Source organism: Hermetia illucens, chromosome 6 (assembly GCF_905115235.1).
Source record: "Hermetia illucens chromosome 6, iHerIll2.2.curated.20191125, whole genome shotgun sequence".
Classification (NCBI taxonomy): Eukaryota; Metazoa; Arthropoda; class Insecta; order Diptera; family Stratiomyidae; genus Hermetia; species Hermetia illucens.
Genome location: NC_051854.1, coordinates 668,372 through 691,523, shown reverse-complemented (window position 1 = coordinate 691,523; position 23,152 = coordinate 668,372). Strand labels below are relative to the sequence as shown.

General features: G+C 40.1%; 5 protein-coding genes across 9 annotated transcripts; 2 read left to right on the top strand and 3 right to left on the bottom strand.

The window, feature by feature from the left end:
* Positions 1-975: 975 nt before the first annotated feature.
* Positions 976-11,844, top strand: LOC119658884 (eIF-2-alpha kinase activator GCN1). 2 transcript variants are annotated; one of them, XM_038066670.1, is made up of 4 exons: positions 976-1,094; positions 1,173-1,275; positions 3,518-4,485; positions 4,556-11,844. In XM_038066670.1, exons 1-4 carry the CDS (start codon positions 1,080-1,082, stop codon positions 11,444-11,446), a joined length of 7,977 nt encoding a protein of 2,658 aa, XP_037922598.1. In that variant the 5' UTR covers positions 976-1,079; the 3' UTR covers positions 11,447-11,844. The 2 variants fall into 2 exon arrangements, with proteins under 2 accessions (XP_037922598.1, XP_037922597.1); XM_038066669.1 differs by lacking the exon at positions 976-1,094 and having other exon boundaries at positions 1,155-1,275.
* LOC119658886 (aprataxin-like protein) lies at positions 11,740-15,579 on the bottom strand. Of its 4 annotated transcripts, XM_038066675.1 has the most exons (5): positions 15,479-15,495; positions 15,257-15,398; positions 12,469-12,705; positions 12,168-12,393; positions 11,740-12,112 (listed from the first exon to the last, which is right to left on the bottom strand). In XM_038066675.1, the coding sequence occupies exons 3-5, from the start codon at positions 12,691-12,693 to the stop codon at positions 11,952-11,954; spliced, it is 612 nt and encodes a 203-aa protein (XP_037922603.1). In that variant the 5' UTR covers positions 12,694-12,705; positions 15,257-15,398; positions 15,479-15,495; the 3' UTR covers positions 11,740-11,951. The 4 variants fall into 4 exon arrangements, with proteins under 4 accessions (XP_037922603.1, XP_037922604.1, XP_037922602.1 ...); XM_038066676.1 differs by lacking the exon at positions 15,257-15,398 and having other exon boundaries at positions 15,479-15,579; XM_038066674.1 differs by lacking the exon at positions 15,479-15,495 and having other exon boundaries at positions 15,257-15,454.
* A 47-nt stretch (positions 15,580-15,626) lies between these two features.
* On the bottom strand, positions 15,627-16,217 carry LOC119658889 (transcription elongation factor 1 homolog). Its single transcript, XM_038066687.1, has 2 exons — positions 15,992-16,217; positions 15,627-15,933 (listed from the first exon to the last, which is right to left on the bottom strand). Exons 1-2 carry the CDS (start codon positions 16,105-16,107, stop codon positions 15,801-15,803), a joined length of 249 nt encoding a protein of 82 aa, XP_037922615.1. The 5' UTR covers positions 16,108-16,217; the 3' UTR covers positions 15,627-15,800.
* Positions 16,218-16,364: 147 nt separating this feature from the next.
* Positions 16,365-20,536, top strand: LOC119658885 (conserved oligomeric Golgi complex subunit 5). Its single transcript, XM_038066672.1, has 9 exons — positions 16,365-16,555; positions 16,614-17,027; positions 17,093-17,253; positions 18,410-19,205; positions 19,277-19,462; positions 19,520-19,700; positions 19,763-19,930; positions 19,990-20,202; positions 20,253-20,536. The coding sequence occupies exons 1-9, from the start codon at positions 16,516-16,518 to the stop codon at positions 20,407-20,409; spliced, it is 2,316 nt and encodes a 771-aa protein (XP_037922600.1). The 5' UTR covers positions 16,365-16,515; the 3' UTR covers positions 20,410-20,536.
* On the bottom strand, positions 20,484-22,318 carry LOC119658887 (mpv17-like protein 2). The gene is made up of 4 exons (XM_038066677.1): positions 21,848-22,318; positions 21,050-21,171; positions 20,875-20,991; positions 20,484-20,805 (listed from the first exon to the last, which is right to left on the bottom strand). Exons 1-4 carry the CDS (start codon positions 22,143-22,145, stop codon positions 20,632-20,634), a joined length of 711 nt encoding a protein of 236 aa, XP_037922605.1. The 5' UTR covers positions 22,146-22,318; the 3' UTR covers positions 20,484-20,631.
* Positions 22,319-23,152: the final 834 nt, after the last annotated feature.

The following is a 23,152-nucleotide window of genomic DNA, read 5'->3' as shown; positions in this document are numbered from 1 at the left end:
CTCCCTTAGGTCCTACAAAAAATCTAGTCCAGCTTCGGCCGACTTTAGGCCTGAATTTTTATTCGGCGGCTTCCTCAATATAATTCATACACATGTCGTGTTTTTGAATTCTTATAAGGGAGCAAATACCACCTTCGTCTCAGGGCAGATGCGAGACAGCGTCTGATGGGTTGCCTCTGCCCTGGACGAAACCACAAGGCTAATTTTTTAACTTATGTGCTTGCCCAAGAATGAGGGATCCGTCGGCCACAACTGTGGAAGTGAGTTGCTTTCCATCAAGTGGATAGCGTTCCTAATGTTGCATTGAGGGATGCAAAACCTATTGTAGAATTTCCGTAACTTCCTCTCGACCATCTGAAATTTTATTTGCCTCTAATATTTACAATTAGGAATGAGTTCAGATTGCCGGTATAGTATACATACTACCGGTCGGCCATCAGTAATACACCAAATTTACTTTTGGCAAATTTCTAAAATCTGCCTTTCTATAATCTTCAGCGGGTTTTAGATGCATATTTTATGCTCAATTATTTTTTTGCAATGGATCCCGTGTGAAAGTCGATTATTCGATGCCGGCGATTGAAAATTTTAGCAGTGTGAGATCACATTGCTCTTACCGGCAAAATTGCCCTTGTGAGTTTGGATTTCAATTAATTTTCAAAATGATTTTTTGACATCCAAAATTCGAGAAACAGAATTAATTATCATTTATGCTTTCGGATGGAAATGAAAAAAAAAACACATGTTAAAAATGAAGCAAGTTCCCGATTATAAATATTTAATTTCAAACTACTCGAAAAATAATCCCAAGAAAGGCATATCTGAACAGAGAGTATTAACATCTATTCACAAACAATCTGGCTAAATGTCATTTAATCTCCCAAAGCCGGCAAAATCCTTAACTTGCTTCTAATCCACTAGATGAAAAGGGATAGAATGAAAACAACTCCTATTGGGTTGTACGTCAAAACCTTACCCACTATTGTGAACATCGGCATCGACTCAAGTCAGATTTTGTCACGTCAAACGATAGACACTCACTAGAGGGCTGGAAATTTAGGAGGAAAAACCTGAGGAAAATGGCAGATGCTGAGGTTAGTCTTTATTCGTGTGAATTAAAAAATTTATTTTCCCATAAATCTAATGAATTCTTAATGGAACTATCGTTGCAGTTGTCGAAAGCTCTACGGGATTTACCGAATCGTGTATTGAATGTCGGCGTCGAAGAGCGGCATGTGCTATTTCAGAATGTGTCGGCGGTGCTGTCAAATCCAGGTGAGTCTATGGATTGGAATATGATTTGCGGGTGCATCGTGTCGAATGCGCAAATTTCACAATATTGGACTAATTAGACTTGCCGATGATAAGCATTTCTAGGCGTATCTCCAATCCCAATTTTAGTATCTAATTGAGTATTCAGGGCCATGAACATCCTTCGAACGGGACGTGTCCACTTTACAGTGATGCGATCAATATTTTGTTGTGTATAATTTGTTTCGTGGCTTTTCCATTGTTACAAATATCACACTTTTCTATCTGAGAGATAATGGGAAGATGGTCAGCATCTTTTGTTCGCGATTTCAATGTATGAAGATTGTCTGTGCTGACTGCCAGGAAGTTTGCCTAATACACATTTATTGCATATGTGCGCGCATATTCAATATAAATTAGAATGCATGAAGTTAGAAAATCTTTTGGCTGCGATGTAAATGCGGAAAAGACTGGGCAGGACTGCGAAAGACTTGCCTGAGCAAGTTGGCCCGGCTATCAGCTTCAACCCAACCTACTTGAATTTGGACACTCACAATGCAACTGATATTAGATGCTTCCAGATTTCTTTCAGTTTCCCCAAAAAACTGTTTACTCCCTTCAATTTCAAAACTGTAAAACTCCCTTCAATTTCACAAACATTGTGGCTAGTCTTCGAAGATCAGTACAAATGAACTTTTTTAAATTTATGGATCTGCATTTCATCATGAAAATCACTCACATTGCTCAACTTTTGGTAGTAGATCCTTTTTCAAATACATCGAAAATTCCATTTGATGTCATTATTTACCGGTTGGTTAGGAATGTCGTTGATTGGATAAGTAGAATGCGAATAAGTCTAAAGGACTTCATGGAGCTATCAAATGACGTTTATTTTATTGACCCTAATTCTAGTTATGGTGGCAGTATAAGACGATATCAAATGGGTCTTTCGATTCATAACAGCGTATGCGTAATCTTGATAGGTAAAATATTTCAACTATTCAAAGCCTATGCCCCCTCATAAGAATTGGTGTAATATCTTATCGTGCTATTCAAAGTGCTACTCTCTTTCGTAGCACTCAGTAGAAAGGAAATATACATATGTGGTCCCTAAAAGCTTTAGTGCCTCGCCAGACGACTGCCCAAGTCCTGTTTGATCTTTCAGAAAGGTCGCAGCTTAGTGCTCCAACGATAGAATCTGAGTTGCTTACACTTTCTATGGGTCGGTAGAGGCCCAACAAGGGTATCCTATTGGCAGTTCCAATTGATTGGGGAGTTCCTAAAAGGCTTTGCAACCTTCCCTCTTGGGATTCACAGTGAGGAATATTCGACTTTCCTTCGAAAAAAATATGTCACTGGGCATTCTCCATTTATCTATTCTGGAAACTTCTGTCTCTAATGGGCGTAAAATCTAGGACTTCCACTTAACCATAGTATTTTTCCGAACTATAGCGAAACCCCACCTTTGTTACAGTTAAAAAGGTTAATGAAAAATCATGTCTTGCCTCGGCGTGTTGTTACACATGATATTTGTCTTCCTGGTATAGGAAAAGGATATTAAATTGTAGGCTTTCACGTGTTGTGCTGCTCTGTCGCCAGAGGCACTGTTATATTCCTGTTAACCAGGGCTTCAGCTATATCAACCCAACGACAGTTTGGTCTTTGATCGCTAGAATGCAGTTTTAAGTTTGCCTGTGCTGTGTCGATTGAAGAAGAGGTTTAAATGTTGCTGTTGAAGTTGTTCACCTAGAGCTCTTGAACACGCGCTATCTCGATGTTTTCTTTCAGCGGGGAACAACCAGCAAATTCATTGAAACACAAACGCTGTTGGTTTACCTGCGCAGTCTTTCAACAGCGCTGTTTTCAGTCGGAAGCGCTGATGTCATTGATGGAATGTGCTCTCCGAGCAACATTTCTTCCAGCAAATCATTTGCGCTGTGGGTAGGGTTATCCACTCTTGCAGAATGTAGTATCCCGAGGCTTAGTTTGTAGTCTACCTTTTCCAGTGTTTTCGTTCATGCAAATTAAAAGTGGTAGGTTCCTCTTGCTTGCCGTTTGAGGAGATAAGCAGATTTCGGATTTGCAAACGACGATTGAGCTTTGTTTTTTAAATGTTGATCTTCGGCAACCAAACTCTGCGGATCAGCACTTTAGACCGCCTCAGTTCAAAAGGCATGTATTCACTGCTTCCTTGTGCGGTTGACTTTATTGTTTAAATTAAATTTGGTTGTTCTTAAGATTTTTAACTAAACTAAACCCTTTATAGGTATTAATTCAACTATTCGCGGTATCTGTAAAGTGGTCGGAACCACCTTAACAAAATACAAAGATCCTGGATCGCAGTTGATAGTTCGAGATTTCATATCGGATCTAATGCGAGAACACCCCGAATTGGCACTAGAACATTTCAACGGAGTATTCAAAACGATAATATCAAAAGATCTTCAAAATGCTCCGGCACAGAAGGCAGCATTCGCTGCCGTCGTTGCCTTATTATGGACAACGATTATCATCAAAAATCGAAAGAAAGACTCAAAAGTTACCCAACAAGAATTGCCCAAGTTAGTAGAATATCAATCGCAGCTCTATCAAATTGCATTGGCCAATGGAAGTGCTAAAGTCGTCGAAAAAGCAGATAAGACGTTGTTTGAGTTATGGTCAGAAGAAGAAGCGTTAGTGGATGAATATTTCAAGAAATTTCTTGATAAAGAACCAGCCAGCAATGTGATTGTGTTCCTTCTGCTAATGATTCGCTTTAAGCAGACTCAAAGTGATACGAGCGCACTCCTGGAAAGCAACAAAACTAAAATCTTGGATCATTTCGTGAAGGGACTAATAACAGTTAAAGTTAAACCGCATCCCAATTGTATTATCGCCTGTCAACCTCTTATCCATTCAATAACAAAGCAAGAATTCGAGTCGGGTGTATTGCCAGCCCTCCAGCGTGCAATGCTACGAAGCCCAGAAATTATCCTTCAAGGAGTTGGTATGATTGTGCAAGAACTCAATTTAGACGTCAGCGAATATGCTGTGAACCTGGGGAAGGTGCTAATGCAAAACCTCTATTCGAAAGATGACACCGCACGGAGTGAATCGGTTGAGTCGCTCAAGAAACTTAGCTCGAAATGTTCCCAGCCCAAGGCAATTGAGGACATGGTGAACAATATATTCGCAATTTTGAACGGGTCCGATGGGAAAATCACGGTAGCTGAATATAGGATAAATTTGTTACAGGTACGTGAATTTCTAAAAAATAGCACTTACAAATAAAAGCCCTTATAATGTTTTGCGTATTTCTCTTTAGGGTGCCGGAAATCTAAGCTATAATGCAGTGCCAAAAGAAAACATATCAGCGATCCTGACAACCGTAACAGATCTATTCTCAAAGGCATTTGAAACGGAAATTCAAGAAAAAGTGTTGTGCCACTCACTGGATATGTTCAGTTTATGGTCACACAATTTCCATGGTGTATTACCGAAACGGATTATGGATATCTTCAGGAAAGGATTGGAAATGAAGTCAACGTCACAATCAGTGCGAGTATCTTATTTACAATGGTTGCTCGCTTGCCTGGAAAATGGAAAACTATCAAATGACGCTGACCTCTCGCCCCTGCTGGTGAAAACAGTGGAAAAAGCCAGCCAGAATACTACACAAATTCCTCTTCTCTCGGAAGCAGTATGCGCAGCTTGTATAATCTTGAAAACGGAAACTGAAGACCAAAGTATGCAAAAATTAAGTTCATTTTGGAATATAATCTTGGATATGAATAAGCAGATCTTCGTTTCCGAAAGATTTCTTGCCGCCGCTCCCAGTGACACACTCTGCTACGTAATGTTGATGTCCGTCAAATTATTGACTGACCATTTCAATAAATTAAAGGGTGACCCTCAACCTATTTACAAGGCTATTATAAGCGGAATCACATCTTCTTCGAGCAAAGTTCGCCAGTACTGTTTGAAGCTCATACCGGAAATCATAAACCATTCGGATGGAGTTTCCTATGCGAGAACGCTTTTAGTTGAAATGACTGCCCACATACAACAAGCCAAGATAATATATGAAGGCGATAGTACCACCGAGGAAGGATACACTCCATCTTATGCTTTTGCCGATGCGATCAAAACTCTCTGTCAATTCAAGGAAATTACAACAGCAGACGCCCAAATAATTGCCTCAGGGAGCTTGCTCTGCTCGCACCATCAAGCAGTCGCTTCAAATGATAACGAACTTTGGGAAACGATTGTGCGCGACTTTCTGCATTTGGATCCGAAATCTTTCATTTCGCTGAACATTACTCAAATTCGAGAAACACTTTTAGACAACTACGATCCGACTAGGATGCACGAAAATACTCTGGCAAGTATGACTAAAATAAGCCCTGACATAATTTTACCGATTCTGATCAACAAGGTGACAACTGAGCTCAATAATTCTGAAATGTCCAATGTCACGGACGACGAATATTTCACATACCTCACCCCAGATTGTGAATTGTACGATAAATCAGTAATGCCCAACGTTGAAGACATATATCAAACAGCCGGGTTGAAACGTGAGAACAAAGTTTATAGCTACAAGGAGCAGTTGGAGGAGTTACAGTTACGCCGAGAGATCGAGGAAAAACGTCGCAAGGAAGGTAAATCGAAACCACCAACTTTAACTCCAAAACAACAGGAGGCTATAAAAAATCAAATGGCGAAAGAAGGTGCAATTAAAAATCGTTTGCGACTACTCCACAACAAAGTGACTTCCCTCGTGTCGATTATCAGAGCAGCATGTGCAGGAAATCAGCAGCAGGTCGCGTTGTACTTCTCTAAACTGTTGGGTTCTATTCTAAATGTGTTGCAATCTCCTCTGGCTGCGTCTCAACTTTTAGAATTATACATGTACTTAAGGACGACTTGCTTTGCAAACACTCTATCAGATTTGGGCCATTCACTCGCCGTTTCTACAATTCGACTCTGCAAACCTCATTGTGATTTAAACGAAGATTGGCAGAAAGAAGACATCAATGAAAATGTGTTTAACACTTTAAATAAATTCTACAACCAGACGGTGAGGAAGAACGCGGATACCGACACGTTTGAAGAAGGTCTTCTCCCCGCCCCAGCATTTTGTTACGCCTTTGAATTTCTGAAGCGCGCTGTGACTGCTAAGCCTATCACGGGGGACGAAAGTTTGTTGCTCATTGCAGTGGAGCTCATAGAGAAACATGCGCAGGTAAAGGGCGACACTGTCAACGGAGAGCCCACCGATTATAAACATCCAAAATACATGCCGCGTCTGGAAATGCTTCGTCTCTTAATCAAGTTGGTTTGTACCTATCGAGGTCGAGTGCAAAGTAATGCTGTAGCTGCATTGCTGGAAGTTGCCAAAAGTAGTTCAGGTGGAGAATATTGCGCAGTAGCGAGCAAGGAGGAAATAGAAGTTCTTCTCACTGCTCTGCAGCATAATTTGGAAGCGGTAAGAGACGTCGCATTGCGAGCACTCACGATAATAGTAAAGACCTTACCGGGTTTTGAGGAAAACTACAATTTTGCAATGTTACTTACCAGACGTTTTTGGGTGGCGAAACATGATGTGTCGGAAGAAAATCGATTGCTTGCCGAGAAACTATGGGAGGAATCTGGTTTTGAAGTGCCGCTAATGATGTATGAAGAACTGATGGGCGATGTGATTCATCCTGAACCATGCATCCAAAAAGCTGCTGCACTCGCCTTTGTTGAAATACTAAAGTTGGATTCTTCGCTAGTTAAAATAGTTCTGGATCAACTTCTAGAAATTTATCAAGAAAAGCTAACGATGATTCCTCCAAAGCTTGACCAGTTTGATAGGGAAATTGAGCCAGCAATTGACCAGTGGGGTCCAAGACGTGGTGTAGCTATAGCTATATCCCAAATCGCGCAATTCTTCAGTCTTGAAGACGTGGATAGAGTGATTCAGTTTATGGTTTCCCAAGGTTTGGGCGATAGAGAAGAGATCGTGCACAAAGAAATGCTGGCGGCTGCCCTGGCTATTGTAGACTTACACGGAAAGGCAAGAATCGCTAAATTGCTTCCAGTATTCGAAGGGTTTTTGGATAAAGCGCCTGATTCACGTAGCTACGATAATATCCGACAAGCAGTTGTTATTTTGATGGGTTCGCTGGCACGGCATTTGGACAAGGATGATGCGAGAATTCAGCCTATAGTAAAACGATTGTTATCGGCTTTATCAACGCCCTCGCAACAAGTTCAGGAAGCAGTTTCAAATTGTCTGCCGCACTTGATGCCATCAGTTAAAGACGAAGCACCGGCAATGGTTAAGAAATTAATGCAACAACTGGTCAAGTCGGAGAAATATGGAGAACGTCGCGGTGCTGCTTATGGCATTGCAGGTATCGTGAAGGGTCTCGGCATTCTGTCACTAAAGCAGTTGGACATCATGTCGAAACTCACGCAATATATTCAGGATAAGAAAAACTACAAAGCCCGAGAGGGCGCCCTGTTTGCATTTGAAATGCTTTGCACGACTCTAGGCCGCCTCTTCGAACCGTACATTGTTCACGTCTTGCCACATTTGTTGCAGTGTTTCGGCGATTCTTCTCAATACGTTCGCCAGGCAGCTGACGATACGGCAAAAGTTGTGATGGGAAAATTATCAGCGCATGGTGTAAAACTTGTCCTGCCGTCGTTATTAAATGCTCTGGACGAAGATTCTTGGCGTACCAAAACAGCTTCGGTAGAGCTTTTGGGTGCTATGGCATATTGCGCGCCTAAGCAGCTATCTTCGTGTTTACCGAGCATTGTGCCGAAACTCATTGAAGTGTTGGGTGATTCCCACACGAAAGTCCAAGAAGCGGGCGGAGACGCTCTAAAGGTCATTGGATCTGTCATCAAAAATCCTGAAATTCAAGCCATCGTGCCAGTTTTGCTGAGCGCATTAGAGGATCCTTCGAAAAATACATCAGTTTGTCTTCACAGTTTACTACAGACGAAATTCGTGCATTTCATTGATGCTCCTTCGCTTGCTTTGATCATGCCGGTGGTGCAGAGAGCATTCGTGGATCGTTCGACAGAGACACGAAAAATGGCGGCGCAAATCATTGGAAATATGTACTCGTTGACGGATCAGAAGGATCTTACTCCATACCTACCCAATATCATTCCTGGATTGAAAATATCACTTTTGGATCCCGTACCAGAAGTTCGTGCAGTCTCGGCGCGTGCATTAGGTGCAATGGTCCGCGGAATGGGTGAGTCGTCATTTGAGGACCTATTGCCATGGCTGATGAAGACTTTGACATCAGAAACAAGTAGTGTAGATCGTTCGGGAGCAGCCCAAGGCTTATCTGAAGTGGTAGGTGGTTTAGGAGTGGAGAAGCTCCACAAGCTGATGCCGGAGATCATCGCTACAGCTGAGCGAAACGATATTGCACCACACGTAAAAGACGGTTACATTATGATGTTTATATATATGCCTGGAGCATTCCCTAAAGAATTTACACCTTATATCGGACAAATTATCAATCCTATTTTAAAAGCACTAGCGGATGAGAATGAATATGTTCGAGAAACAGCTTTAAAAGCTGGTCAGAGAATTGTCAACCTATACGCAGACTCTGCGGTGGCCCTATTGCTACCTGAACTGGAGAAGGGACTGTTTGATGACAATTGGAGAATCCGATTCAGTTCTGTGCAACTTCTAGGAGACCTGCTGTACCGTATTTCTGGTGTATCGGGTAAAATGACTACAGAAACTGCTAGTGAGGACGATAACTTTGGTACCGAGCAGTCTCATTCAGCTATTATAACATTCCTGGGTGCAGAGAGGCGGAATCGTGTTTTGGCAGGATTATATATGGGCCGCAGTGATGTCTCGTTGATGGTGCGACAAGCGGCTCTTCACGTCTGGAAGGTTGTTGTGACAAACACTCCTCGCACATTACGTGAAATCTTGCCAACCCTATTTGGACTTCTATTAGGTTGCCTAGCCAGTACAAGCTACGACAAACGGCAGGTGGCTGCACGAACCCTCGGTGACTTGGTAAGAAAATTAGGAGAACGCGTGCTTCCTGAAATCATTCCAATTTTAGAGCGAGGATTGAATTCCGATCAAGCTGATCAGCGGCAGGGAGTTTGTATTGGTCTTTCGGAAATTATGGCATCTACTTCGAAGGATATGGTGACAGCGTTTGTAAACAGCCTGGTGCCTACAGTTCGCAAGGCTCTAAGTGATCCACTACCAGAGGTGCGTCAAGCTGCCGCGAAGACATTCGACTCTTTGCATTCGACTGTAGGGTCCCGCGCCTTGGATGATATTCTTCCATCTATGCTCCAAGGATTATCCGATCCAGATCCCGAGATCGCAGAGAACACCTTGGATGGGTTACGGCAAGTTATGGCTATCAAATCACGTGTCGTTTTGCCATACTTAGTCCCGCAATTGACTGCTCCTCCAGTGAACACAAAGGCCCTTTCGATTTTAGTGTCCGTAGCTGGCGAAGCATTGACAAAATATTTGCCTAAGATCTTAGCAGCTTTGCTGCAAGCATTAGCAAACTCCCAAGGAAAGCCTAGTGAATCACAGGAGCTTGAATATTGTCAAGCAGTTATTTTATCAGTGAGCGACGAGACAGGTGTTCGAATTATAATGGACACACTGATGGCTGCAACAAAATCAAGTGATGCTGCATCTATGAAGGCGGCAGCAACACTTCTTTCCGTGTTCTGCACACACTCTCCAGGCGACTATTCACAGTATGTGCCACAACTTCTCCGTGGACTGCTCCGATTGTTTGCGGACTCCGACAAAGAAATACTTCAAAGGTCATGGGACGCATTGAATGCCGTTATCAAGACTCTAGATTCAGCCCAACAAATTGCGCATGTTTCTGATGTACGGCAGGCAGTTCGCTTTGCGGCTAGCGATTTGAAAGGACAAGAACTTCCAGGTTTTTGCTTACCTAAAGGCATATCACCACTGCTTCCTGTTTTTCGAGAGGCAATATTGAATGGTCTACCAGAAGAGAAAGAGAATGCGGCTCAAGGTCTGGGAGAAATCATTTCCTTGACTAGTGCACAATCGTTGCAACCATCTGTAGTTCACATTACTGGTCCTCTAATCCGTATTCTTGGTGATCGATTCAATGCAGGAGTGAAAGCTGCTGTTTTAGAGACTTTGGCTATTCTCCTACATAAGGTTGGAGTCATGTTGAAACAGTTCTTACCTCAATTACAAACGACATTCTTGAAAGCACTACACGATCCGAACCGAGCAGTGCGCATGAAGGCTGGGCAGGCATTAGCAGAACTGGTTGTGATACACACACGCGCCGACCCATTATTCATCGAAATGCACAACGGTATCAAGGGAAGCGACGATTCTTCTGTCCGTGAGACGATGTTGCAAGCCTTGCGTGGCATCATCACTCCAGCTGGCGAGAAAATGAGTGATCCCCTTAGGAAACAGGTTTACGTAACTCTCTGCTCAATGCTTTCACATTCGGAGGACGTGACGCGCAGTGCAGTAGGTGGTTGCTTGGGAGCACTGTGCAAATATATGCCCGCGGATCAGCTTGATGACTTCATGAAAACGCATCTCCTGAATGAAGATGGCGGAGACGATGTAATCCTTAAGCATGGTCGTACAGTTGCCCTGTTCGTTGCTCTAAAGGAAAGCCCTAGCACAATTTACACAAGCAACTATGAAGCAAGGATTATCAAGGTATTGATCACTTCTATTTCATCCGATAAAGTGAATGTAGCCCGCAACGGAGTTCGTGGTGCTGGATATCTCCTTCAATATTGCCTCAACGAAGGTGTTCCTGTACCTCAACAGCTTGTCACCCCATTTGTCCGCGCCATGAATCATAATAGTCACGAGGTGAAGCAACTTGTTGCACAAACTTGCAACTACTTGGCGAAGGTCGTACCTACAGAAAAGACTACTCCTGAGCTGATCAAGGCAGTAATTCCCATGTTAGTCAATGGTACCAAGGAAAAGAATAGTTATGTCCGATCAAATTCAGAAATCGCATTGAACGCTATCCTGCGCTTGAGATCCGGTGAGGAGACCTACCAGAAATGCTTGCAATTGCTAGAGTCGGGAGCTCGTGATTCTCTGAGTGAAGTGGTTAGCAAAGTATTGCGCAAAGTGGCATTGCAACCAATCGGAAAAGAAGAAGATCTCGACGACACCATTCTGTCTTGATTGCCATTCACTTCCAGTAAAATAACTACTATTGCAAGACAAAATATTGTACTGTCGGAGGATCTTAGCTACGACAACTATTACTACTTATCCGATCTGAAGTTTTTTTGTTATTCGTTTCTTATTAAGTATGCCACTTTTATTATAATTTCATTTTATACAATAAAATATTCAGGACATGTACCAGAAGATGTTGATTCTAATTTAGGTCGAGAATATACGAGTCTTTATTTCAGTAGGTTTCAAAATAGCCAGTATCAGCATCGAGACCGTTTAACAATATTACAAACACATTTTCTAATAACTGTATGTATTAAATGTAAATTGAATATCTGTTACATTTCGTATGTATTATTGTATTTTAATTTTAATATAAGTCATGCATGTGATACCTACTACAAATATTGTTTTATTTGCGCTAGTGCTTTCGGGAGCTCGCGGGGAGCACATGTTTTTCAACCATTCAAGATATCAAATATTGCGCTATAATATACGAAGCTTAATGTTACCGCTTAGAATGAACTAATAAATGTGATTTTAAATTAGGCATGTTACTAGCTACATGGTTGCACTGATTACACTTTAATTCTTTGGCCGACAGTTCTGAAGCTTTTTGTTTATCGATTCTGCGAAGGGATCCGTTTACCTCAATCTCGTTGCGAACATCTGAAAATTCAAGTTAGTCTGAAAATATACTGTGTACAAACATATTGTGACTCACACTCATAGTCTAAGAATAATTCAGTGTTGAAGCTGTTCCAATGCTTTTTAGTCTTCAAACAAGACGAAATGAAGTCAGTTGATATTACATGCAAATGCAGTCTTTGCATGCTGGGTAAAGCATGAAATCCAATTTTGAAATCGTCAGTTTTCATGCCAAGTATTTCTATCACATTGACGGCCAGCAGATGTAGCTCATATAGTAAACTTAAATCTTTTCTTTTTACCTTTAACGGGATTTGAGACGAAAAGATAAAGATAAAAACTCAAATTATCTTTCTTTTGTGGAGTGAAAGGCTTACGTGATAAATGCTGGGTATATCAGACTTTGGTAGAACCAAAAAATGATGTCTGGCTTTCGGGTATTTGTCGCGGATTACAACCCCTAAGTCTGTTGATATAAACAGTAGTGCAGGGTCATGCATAGAGTTCACAAGCCCCATATTCCAGGAAGACTTTTTGGCTGAAGACATCATTCGATATAAGAATGTAAGGATATAGGGTTCAGAAGCCTTCAGGATTGTCATATGGACTAACAACTGCAAAAAAGTTTTTTGAAGAACGAGAACGAATCAAATATGTATTCAAATTATTATGTCTAGTAAAAAATAACTAATACTGCAAATTCGCCTGTATTATAAAGCTGAAATCATTGTAGTTTGAAAGAGTATCACAATGCTGCCGCGCCTTTAAAGAAAGGAATGTTCAAACGAGGTACGAGCCTACCAACATCCATAATAAACGCGTAGTAGGATGAAATAAGGGGAGAGCTCCGTTCAATGAACGGTGTGGTGGATCCACTGGACTTGATAAAATCTCTCATATTGGGCTAAAAGAAGTCAAACCAGAAAGAAATACATGAAAAGAGTTGAATGGCAGAGCATCTATAGTTTACGGTACTTTTTGCATAGCACAATTCTTGTTGAACCATGCAAGCGAAATGATAAAGGATTCGACCACATAAAGACTGTACTATATACAGTGGGGGGAAAATAATAGGGAGAAACAAATTTTACTTACTATTTAGCATTTTTTTTTATAGTCATTTTCCCTACTTTAAATAAATATATACTTAATTCAGCTTCTTATCTAGAAATTAGGGTATTAGGAAGTTCCCCACATACATTGTCTTTTTCACCAAGCTGATAAGATCAGCAGCGGAAACTGAAAGGCGACCACCAAATCTTGATTGATCCATTCGCGCACGGTTGTTTGCAGCCAACAGAGCAGCTTACAAAAACTGTTCCGCTCGAAACGTCTCACAATAGGGTCAAAACTCTTACTGTACAAGACAATGATTTTGCCAGTCCTCACGTATTCCTCGGAGACTTGGGTTCTTAGCAAGAAAAATTGCGAACTCTTGGCCGCGTTCAAGAGAAGAATCCTCCGAAGAATTTTGGCCCTCTACATGAGGATGGACGATTCCGTAGCCTACATAACGACGACCGTCAGGTTGTGGATAAAATCCGGCTCAACAGGTTACGGTGGGCGGGTCACTTAATCCGTATGGATGAGGATGATGCAGCCCGGAAAGTCTATAAGGGTAATATCTATGGTAGAAAAAGAAGACCCTGCCTAAAATGGTGTAAAACCCGGATGTCTGGAGTGCCTTATTAAGGTAGGTCTAGACCGGATACCGGTTGTTGCGCCGTTGATGATGACCAGAGGTTAAAGAGATTTAAAGGTCTACGGGAAAGAAGTTCAGATCGTCATTGTTAACAACCTATGATTAATCGCTTTAGAAAACCACTGAAGGGATGAGGTGTCTATAACAATGTGAATCTTCTACAAAAATCGAGGGGGTGTTATCAGAAAGTGATGTCGAAAAGGACGCGGTGTTGGACTATTTAGAAACAGTGACTGATCAATCCTTGTCTAATGCAGGCTTCGAGTATTACAAAGCCTTTGCATCCTAGAATCATCATATACGAGCAACAATAGCACAAAGTGTATCCTATTTTCACTTCAGACTTACCTATAGACGATAACCTGACATCCTCGACAATGCAGCACTCCAACTCACAAACTGTAACAGATGCTCAACTTTCACCTCGGGAAAATTGAGCACTGGATTAAAGTATGGAGAGTTAAAGTGAATGGATCGTACGAGGCCGAAAGACAGTAACTTCAAGTCGGAGTCATATGTACCCCTACAATGGAATTGGAGTTGCTCTCTCCCAACTGAACAATGTTAAATAATGAAGCTCGATTGGCTGGCAAGGAGGGAATATAATGAAACCAACAAATTACAACTAAATCTTGGAGTGATCTTGAAATATCTCCTTTGCAAAAATCTAAACATCAACTAGAGTGTAAACTGTTGCTTTGAGGAGGAAATTAGCGAGTACCTAAAGCATTGAGCTATTTTAATTAATTCAATCAGAAAACGCAGACGAAAAACTCGTGAAGGACCTGAAAACTCCATATAAAAAGATTAAGGAGAGAATACCAATACCAATTGGACTGATGGAACCGTGTTTTGTGTGGCCTATAACTCATTTGTACGTTGTTCTTGCTGAAGTTGAATTGTGCTTGCACGGGCACACCGCGGACAGTTCGATTTTTAACAGGGCGGTGATGATTTCCTAAAATTCTTGCCTCAAAGAGCTCAGCCAGATGATAAATAGAAATTTCTAAAAAAATACCAATTAGCTTGAATCTAAAGGAACACATCAGTTTTATGCATGAATAAAATATTTCGGAGTAAAAATCAGTTGAGTAATCAGTGGCACTTACGAAATATATCAGTATAATATCATTTCGTAAGTTTGTTCTAACAATATCCAGCTTACATTTTTCCACTTAGCTGATATATTCCTTAATGATAATCCATGTGCACGCGTAAGAAGAACTTCAAATACTCTGAACAACCAAAGAAGCCAGATCATATAAAAGTCAACATCTGTTGCGATAAAGAAGTCCGACAGTCGTATTTTCTAGCAGAGGAGACCGATATTTCTATTGCTTTCTATATTGAACTTTATATGGTGAATACCAAATACTTTTTCCAAGAGTACTACACATTTGCACCCCTCTTCTTTAGAAATTATTTAATTGAATATGGTTAGTTGGTTGCACAGTGCTACTTACAATAGACAGAAACTTTACTGGATTAGCGGATAATCTATGAACCCCATGTTAAAATTGTTTGCGAATCAATCTCTATTTCACTTTGTCTACAAGTTCTGCGGCCAACTAATGTTTTCCTACACTTAACCTTTATCAAGTGCGTCTGTAAAAATGACAGATGATTGTTGTTCGCGGAGAGATTTATTAGAAAATGAAAAAAATGCGAACTTCCGAGTTGAATACCTTTGAGAAATAAGGCAGCCTTTACCGATTACTTCAACAAACTTAATAAATGAAAATAGGTATGGCTAAATTAGATGCTCTTGCGAAAAAGAATAGAATACTACGCAACCTCTTCGAAACTAACTTGGCTTCTCCAACAAAGACATACTTTCCGGTTTATTAGAAGATTATGTATTTTCACCAAATTGAAAAATAACTTAAAATTACTTCATAGAACTATGATTCATTACAATCTTTTATGCGTGCAGTAGATTAATTTCTCTTGTATTCGTCTTCTCTTGCGGTTTACTAACTGATCCGATTCAAAATAGTCTAAACTTCCTCAATTAGCAGTTTCGCAAGCGTCCACCCAATCATTGTAAACATCAATGGGTTCTGAAAGGAAATTGATTGTCGTTTGGTAGTCCTCCAGGCAAACACGACAATTAATCGCCGCAGTGTTTCGACTCTTATCCCTGCAAAACAACGTTCAGATAAAATAAGTGTGAACAATGAAAATACACTTTGGCTGACATTTTCACTTCGCAAGATTTCTCATGGTTGCAAAATGGACAATTGAACTGTTGATCAAGCGGTTCAATAGCTTTTCGTTTCGGTGGTGGTTTTCTCTTCGATTTTCGGCGTCCCATAGTTCCTCAAGAATATTGATCTCCCAAAAGACGCTTTTACAAACCTGCGACGAGCAAAACTAGCACTAGAAACTGACAGAATATTCGTCTAGACGAAGTCAAAACAAATCTGTTTCGGAGTACTAACTCTCGGAGTTAATATGGTTTAACATTACAGCGGTGTGTGGTGAATATTTGATTGAATCGAATTGAAGTGAATTCATTGAATTTAAGAATTGATTTTGATGAACTACATCTGATAAATATTTTTATTTTGAATTCCACTAATATGGCAGTTAATGTTAATAAACTCTGTAAAATTACCGATGATCCATTCAAATCCGTAGGTAAAAGGTTAGTAAATAAGAAATTGTCAACGTCAGAAGTGCGTCTGTCATTGATGGGAAATATAAACATTAACTAGTGAAAATGCCGACTGAAAATATTTGTGACGAAATTGAAAAGGATGGTAAGTGTACTTAGCATACCACAGCATAGTCAGCAGTTTCCGCCAATCCATTTTTCAGCATTCTATAAGGGATTTCTCTCGGAAAAGCGCGACAGTGCTAGCACCAGTTCCCTTACGATCTCTGACCAAATCAAAAAACTTACCGATGGTTTGGAGATTCTTTCACTTGAACTCCAATCTCAAGTGCGGAACCAACATGGAGCACTTTTATCACAGGCAACCCATGCAGGCCGCCTAGATACCTCTTTAAACACTGTAGTTGGTCACATGGAGCGCTTGCAAAATGGTGCAAACCGTCTGAGAAATCATATCGGCGGACAATTTGCTATTGTTGAAAGTCAGACTAAAGTTTTGGGTCGCCTTCATGATGCATCGCACATTTTACGTTCTTGCGGGAATCTATTGCAGTTGGCGAATAAATTGCGGAATACACGGGATCCAAGCAAGCAAGCGGCAATCCTATTCGAACTAGGTAAGTTGCATGAAGTAATTGAATAAGAAAACTCGACATTCATCCATTAATTTTTCGTTTCGCAGAGCCCTTGGTGGAGGATATGCAACTGAATAAAATCGACTTTATAAGGGAGGATAGAGCATTTGTGATTTCTAGCCGGCAACGACTTAATAATCTGGCTCAAGAGGATTTAGTTAACGGCCTAAGAGATGGTAAAGAGGCACAAGTAACTGGAAGTATTCAGGTATCTTTTGTCATATTTAAAATATTGTTAAGGTGCACATAAGTATAGAAGGCCACTTACACGGTACTTATGATAATTAACAGTGACTTAACTACTATATAATGTCTGCAAAACAATGTGAGTGCAGCAGCTAGACCCAGGGACCTATAGCACAACGTAGCGAAGTTGGGAGGCTGGAACGCAGGGTGATTACCAATTATTGGCCGCTCACTCATTTGATATGCTCAGCCTATTTCACCTTGTGGTTGGCTTGCTACTCGTATATCGTGGTTGTTTCGAGCTTTGTAAGAACCTCATTTGTTCGCTAGCTCTAAAATCTCCCGGTGAAATGAATTGATGAACCTTTTCGATACTTTCCTCAGTACCCTCGTTCCACAACTACATAATAGCAGTGGTTTTGTAGTATTCTAAGATGCGCAGTTTATTGTTTCTGTCGACCAGCCTTCCTCACTACAATATGGACAAGACTTCATAGAAGGCTTTGCTCGCTGTGATGATTCCCCGTTATACCTCGATACCCTCTGTTAGGAGTAAAGCCCTTAAATAGGTAAATTTTCGTTCGAAGTTGTAATCGCTCATTGGGATGTTTTGCTTATTGGAGATATTTCTCTGTGTTTGATCATTCAACTTGTTTTCGGCCTGTAATCCCTCACCTTCGAGCATGGTATTGCATATTTAGCTAACAGCCGACTTCTTGTATTCACTGAGATCACTTTTCTGAAAATAGAATCCAGTACAGGTTTGAGGAGTGTAGGGCGAAGTCATCTTTTTGTTTTAGCTGTGGAAGCTGTGGGTCAGCACTCTATTTCTATAATAATAATAATCGTTGGCGCAAAAATCCAATTAGATTAGAGCCTTGAAGTGTGTTAGAGAACTTCATTCAAGACTAACGGTATACTACAGGTTTACGGTACCCTATAAGAGGCAATGTGGTCAGCATTGCGCTCGCCACAGACTTGTATCCGAAGTGAAATCACGATACAAATCCCACTGCCACCAGTAAGACTTGAACCGCGACCTTCCGTACGACAGTCTTGTGCTCTAACCACTCAGCTATCCGGATACACTATCTTCTATACTAGCTTCAATAATATTTCTTATAAGCTATGTAATAGACAAAAAAATGCCAACTACTTACTATCTTCTCATTTTACAGATTTTTGTAAATCTTCAAACAATCGAGAAATGCATCGATAATTTAATCGAAACATTCCTCAATGAAATCACACATTCCATAAAAGAATGCTTCGCTGGAACCGATGTCGCTACGCTTACTTCATCTAAGCTTTCGCAAACCGACCCATCAAAAGAGCTACGAAGCATATCGTCATCAACGTCATCAGCCCCCAAAGGGCCTGGAAAAACACCTAGCCTAACGACATCCCAACATTTTCGTACAAAATTATGGAAATCATTGACGTGGCTAATGACCGACGAACTATTTGACTATTGCCAACAGATCGCATTACTGCAAAAATGCCTGCTGAATGAGTTCCAAAACACTAATGCCTTTAAGGAAAATAACGATATACAAGCGAAATTCTATAAGCGATTAGAAAACCTTTTGCGCACTTCATTCTCCGAGTGTGCTCCGCATATAGGACAATGTCTTCAGGAGGGTCTACCAAATCTTCTATCCGCAACAAAAGTTTTACAATCACGCCTGTCGTCAAATGAGATATTTGGCGAAAATATTTTCGAGTCCTTGGAGGCTGGTTATTTGTCTAAGTGCGGGGCTAATTTGAAGGCAACACTTCTAGGTGTTATAGACAGTCCAACAACGGATAATGCGGATAATTTAATTCGCGCAGCGTCAGTCGAGTTGAGTTCGGCGATGGTTGATAACCGACTATCTTTGTTGGTTGCTGCCGCTTTCAACGCGTGTAATAAAGACTTCTGGACAAAGATTGAGGCTAACGTCAAGTTGGGAACAGATTCGAAACAAGTTGTTGGTAAGAAAACGGACATTTTTAAACTCTGGTTCTATCATTCTATAGCTGAACTTTTTATTTTTAAAATACAGTCCAACCAAATGCAGCTCAAATACAGAATACAAATCTTGCGAACATTATACACTATCATGCAGAAGGTGTAAAGCGGCTTGTCAACAATTTAGGAGAGAAATTTCCACCGGAGGCGGCTGCAAGTATCATCAAGAACTTGAATCAAGGGAAAAATTTGATTTTGGCAATTTTGCAGCAGTTGTTAGGCATGTTAATAGCTTTTTGGTTGTAACTTAAGATGTTGATTTTTTTATCAACACTAGAATCAATGACAGCAACTGTTGGAATAATTCTGCTGAGTATGCACCGTGAGCCTGGACTGAATAGCGATAAGTTGTCTACAGCAGGACCCTCATTGTACATGAAAGAATTGCAAGATTTCCTGCAACGATCCTGGTCGCTTCATATGCTACCTTTTGCGGATCATGCTACAGTTTCGGAATGGTAAGGTTTTCTTCCACAGAAGTTCGGAACGGGAGGAGTAATATTGGCGTCTTGAATTGCAGCGGAGAACAAATAGCAACACGTTGCATTGAATTGTTTGTAAATAATTTATCGATTCTACGCCCTGTCAGCTCGGCTGGTCGAAGTAGGTTGAAGAATGATTGCAGTCATCTGGAGAATGCATTGAAACCAATTGTGGAGAATTTGTCATCAATCGGCAAACCGTATCGGTAAGTTTCCTTGGGATATTTTCATTTAAAGTTTAGTATTTCTAATGCTATTTTTCTAGATTTTTACGAGCAATGTCGACTTTGATCACTTTGCCAATAGAGCAATTGGCTCAACAGGAAATTGAGCAAGATGGACTCATTCCCTGTCATATAATCTTGTTCCTATTGTTTACACATGCAGGCAGTGAGCTTCAAAGTCCACATACGGCTGCAAATTGGTCGAATGAGCGTTTGATCCAGTGGTTAGATGGACATACTTCGGATCGCGAAAGGTAGCTTACATTTCTACTTTGAATTCAGTTTATTATTTTTTCTGTTTAAGATTGGAGCTGGTAGCTGGGGCGATCCATCGTTATCGTGAAATCATACGAAGGAAAAATAGTACTCAATATGATCCAGTATATCCGTTGCTTTCTAAATATTTTGAAAACGCTTATAAAATTTTGATCGAGAAACGAAGTGAGAAATTTAGCTCATAGGCTTTACGCTGTTATACCCGAACTGGTTTTTGGTTCCAGGCAATTTATTGTATGCAATACAGAAAAGCGTAATATTAATTTTTCAAATTGTTTATTTTAAAGGAAATAAATTTACGTCACAGATAAATTTGTGTATTCATTTCATACTCTCTATGATAACGAAGTGTATTAAGTACAATAAAAACAAACGCCCTTTCACATCAGGCGAAACTATGCTTTGGCTTATTTTGAAATCTGCATCGCAACCTCTTGAAGCTTTACCCCTTCTTCGTGCTTTATGTACGATAAGAAAATATTGTACAATGCTGTTACTACGTTCACATAAGTCACTCGGTATTTTGGGTGTAACCAGTAGAAATTACAGAACTGTGCAAAAGGCCAGACAAGCCAATCAACCTGTAAAAATCGAACAGTTGCCAGTTTTAAATCGCAAATTTTTTTCTACATTGAAACCAATTTATTTACCGTATATACTGTCAAGAATTTTGAATTCAATTCAAGATTGCACTGTGAAGTGTTCTTGCCTTCTAACCAGCCCGCTGAATAGAAGAACATTACAATGCATACCGGCGACATAACAAACTGTAGCATGTTAATATTTCAATACATGTTGCTTCTAGTGGTTCTATTCATATGTTACCTGATCTAAAGCAATTTTTTTGAAAACTGAAGACATTGTCACAACCGGCAAGATGGTATCCATCCATTTGTAGAAGTAATGGTGCATTGGGCCTTGTAAGGCACCAACGAGAAACATACGACCTGGAATCAGTTTTGAATTATATACAAACCGCTGTTAATCCTGATATTTGCTGCTGATATTTTAATATGAACATATAATTCATTGCTTTCTCTGTTCTACATTCTAAGCTTTATCGCTTTAAAACGGCAATCGAAATTTGCATTATCAAAAACTAGTCACGTTTCACTGCAATCCTCTTATGAGTTAATGAACATTTCGTCAAATTATCTTGAGGTCAACATTTTATTTATTTTGTTAGCGATTTATCAGTAAGTGTGCGCTTTTATTTTTTAATTGTTTATTTGGACTAGACCGCTAATGACTGATGTGTAGTGAGCGAATTAACGGGAGATTAATATGACTAAATCTTTAAACACGTTTCCCATTGCTTTGCTATGCTAATATTGAAATTCCTACAAACCATTATGAAAATCGCAATGGGAAATAGCTAGATAAAATGATGGTGAACTCAGCACTTTGGATAAATAAATGGGCAAATGACATTCTAACGAATTGTTGCGTAAACAACTAATGCCAAGGCTTTTCTGTACCACGGACTCATATTGCTGTGTATATGAGGATGCCGAATTTGTGAGGAGAGCCGGACAGTTAGCGCGTTGAATTCACAAAATTTCACTTAATTTGTTCTAAATAATTTATTTACGTTATGCCGGGTGATTTTCTTTAAGTTCTTACCCACTCTTGTCAAGTCACATCTGGTTGTAGTCAACCCCCTCTGATATTCAATTTCCTGAGCGGCCCAGTCACCGAAGATCATTAAGATACCAGAACCCACAATATTTGTGGTAAGCAAATATTTTCCAAACAACTTTTGCGATATCCTTTTCACTAAGGACACTTTAACTTTCGTTTCATCGGTTTTGACGAGTCGCCTTCCTAACACAGGATTATAACTAAATTGGCTAAATGATGAAATACTAATTCTCAGTTTTCCACTATTGCGATGGAAAGTCCGAATACTATTTAGAGACATTTTGAATCTACACACGTGAATTTCAATAAAATTATGAAAAACTTTACGAACTTAATTTAAAGAACTAACTATAATTACAGAAATGTATGTCATCTCAGCGAATAGGAGTGGAAAGCACGAGACGTTAAGCTGGAATGACAAGTTGTTTGTTTACGTTGGGAGGCACGGAGTTTACATAACAATCAGATGGAAAACGTCTCTACCAGCTGTTTATGAGTGCAGGGTTGTGTTGTGTAGAGAAGAGCCACCTTCTGAGCAATAATTTGTAACAATAACTGATTCTATTTATAAAACAAAATATTGTTTTTGTACTGCGGGATTAAATACATGCCCGAAAGACGAACATGATTAAAATTTATGAGAAATCTGTAAGATAGGAGCTTTTGCGAAGAATTCCGGGAAAACTTGAAAATTGGTCAACATCTATATAATATTAAAACGATACGACAGTTGGGACAAGTTGATCCTAATTGCAATTCTTCTCATTATAAACAAAAAAGATTGACACTTTTTTATCGACTCCAAGGCCACCTATGATAGTATATCCATGGTCAAACTGAAAATTCGGTATCTAACTAAATTGATAACGCTGACTAAGCTTATCCTGATCAATTTGCGAAGCCAGATAAAAGCAGCAAGATTACCCTCAAGACCAATCGACATCAAGTACAATCTAAGGGAAGGAGATACCGTATTGTGCATCCTTTTAAACCTGGCCCTGGAAAAAGTGATTCGTGATGTTAAGGCAAATGTGAGAGCCATTACCCATCAAGTCCATCCAACTATTGGCCATGCTAATGATATCAGCATCATATGAAGAACAACCAAAGATGTACAAACTGCCTTTATCCAAATTGAAAGCACGACGCGACATCTTGGATAGCATATCAATTAAGACAAGGCGAAATATTTGGTGGCAACGTCAGCACCAAGAACCAAAGACGCAACAACATCAAATGACACTGGCCAAATGAGAAAAATGAGTTAATAATTTTTTCTATCTAGGG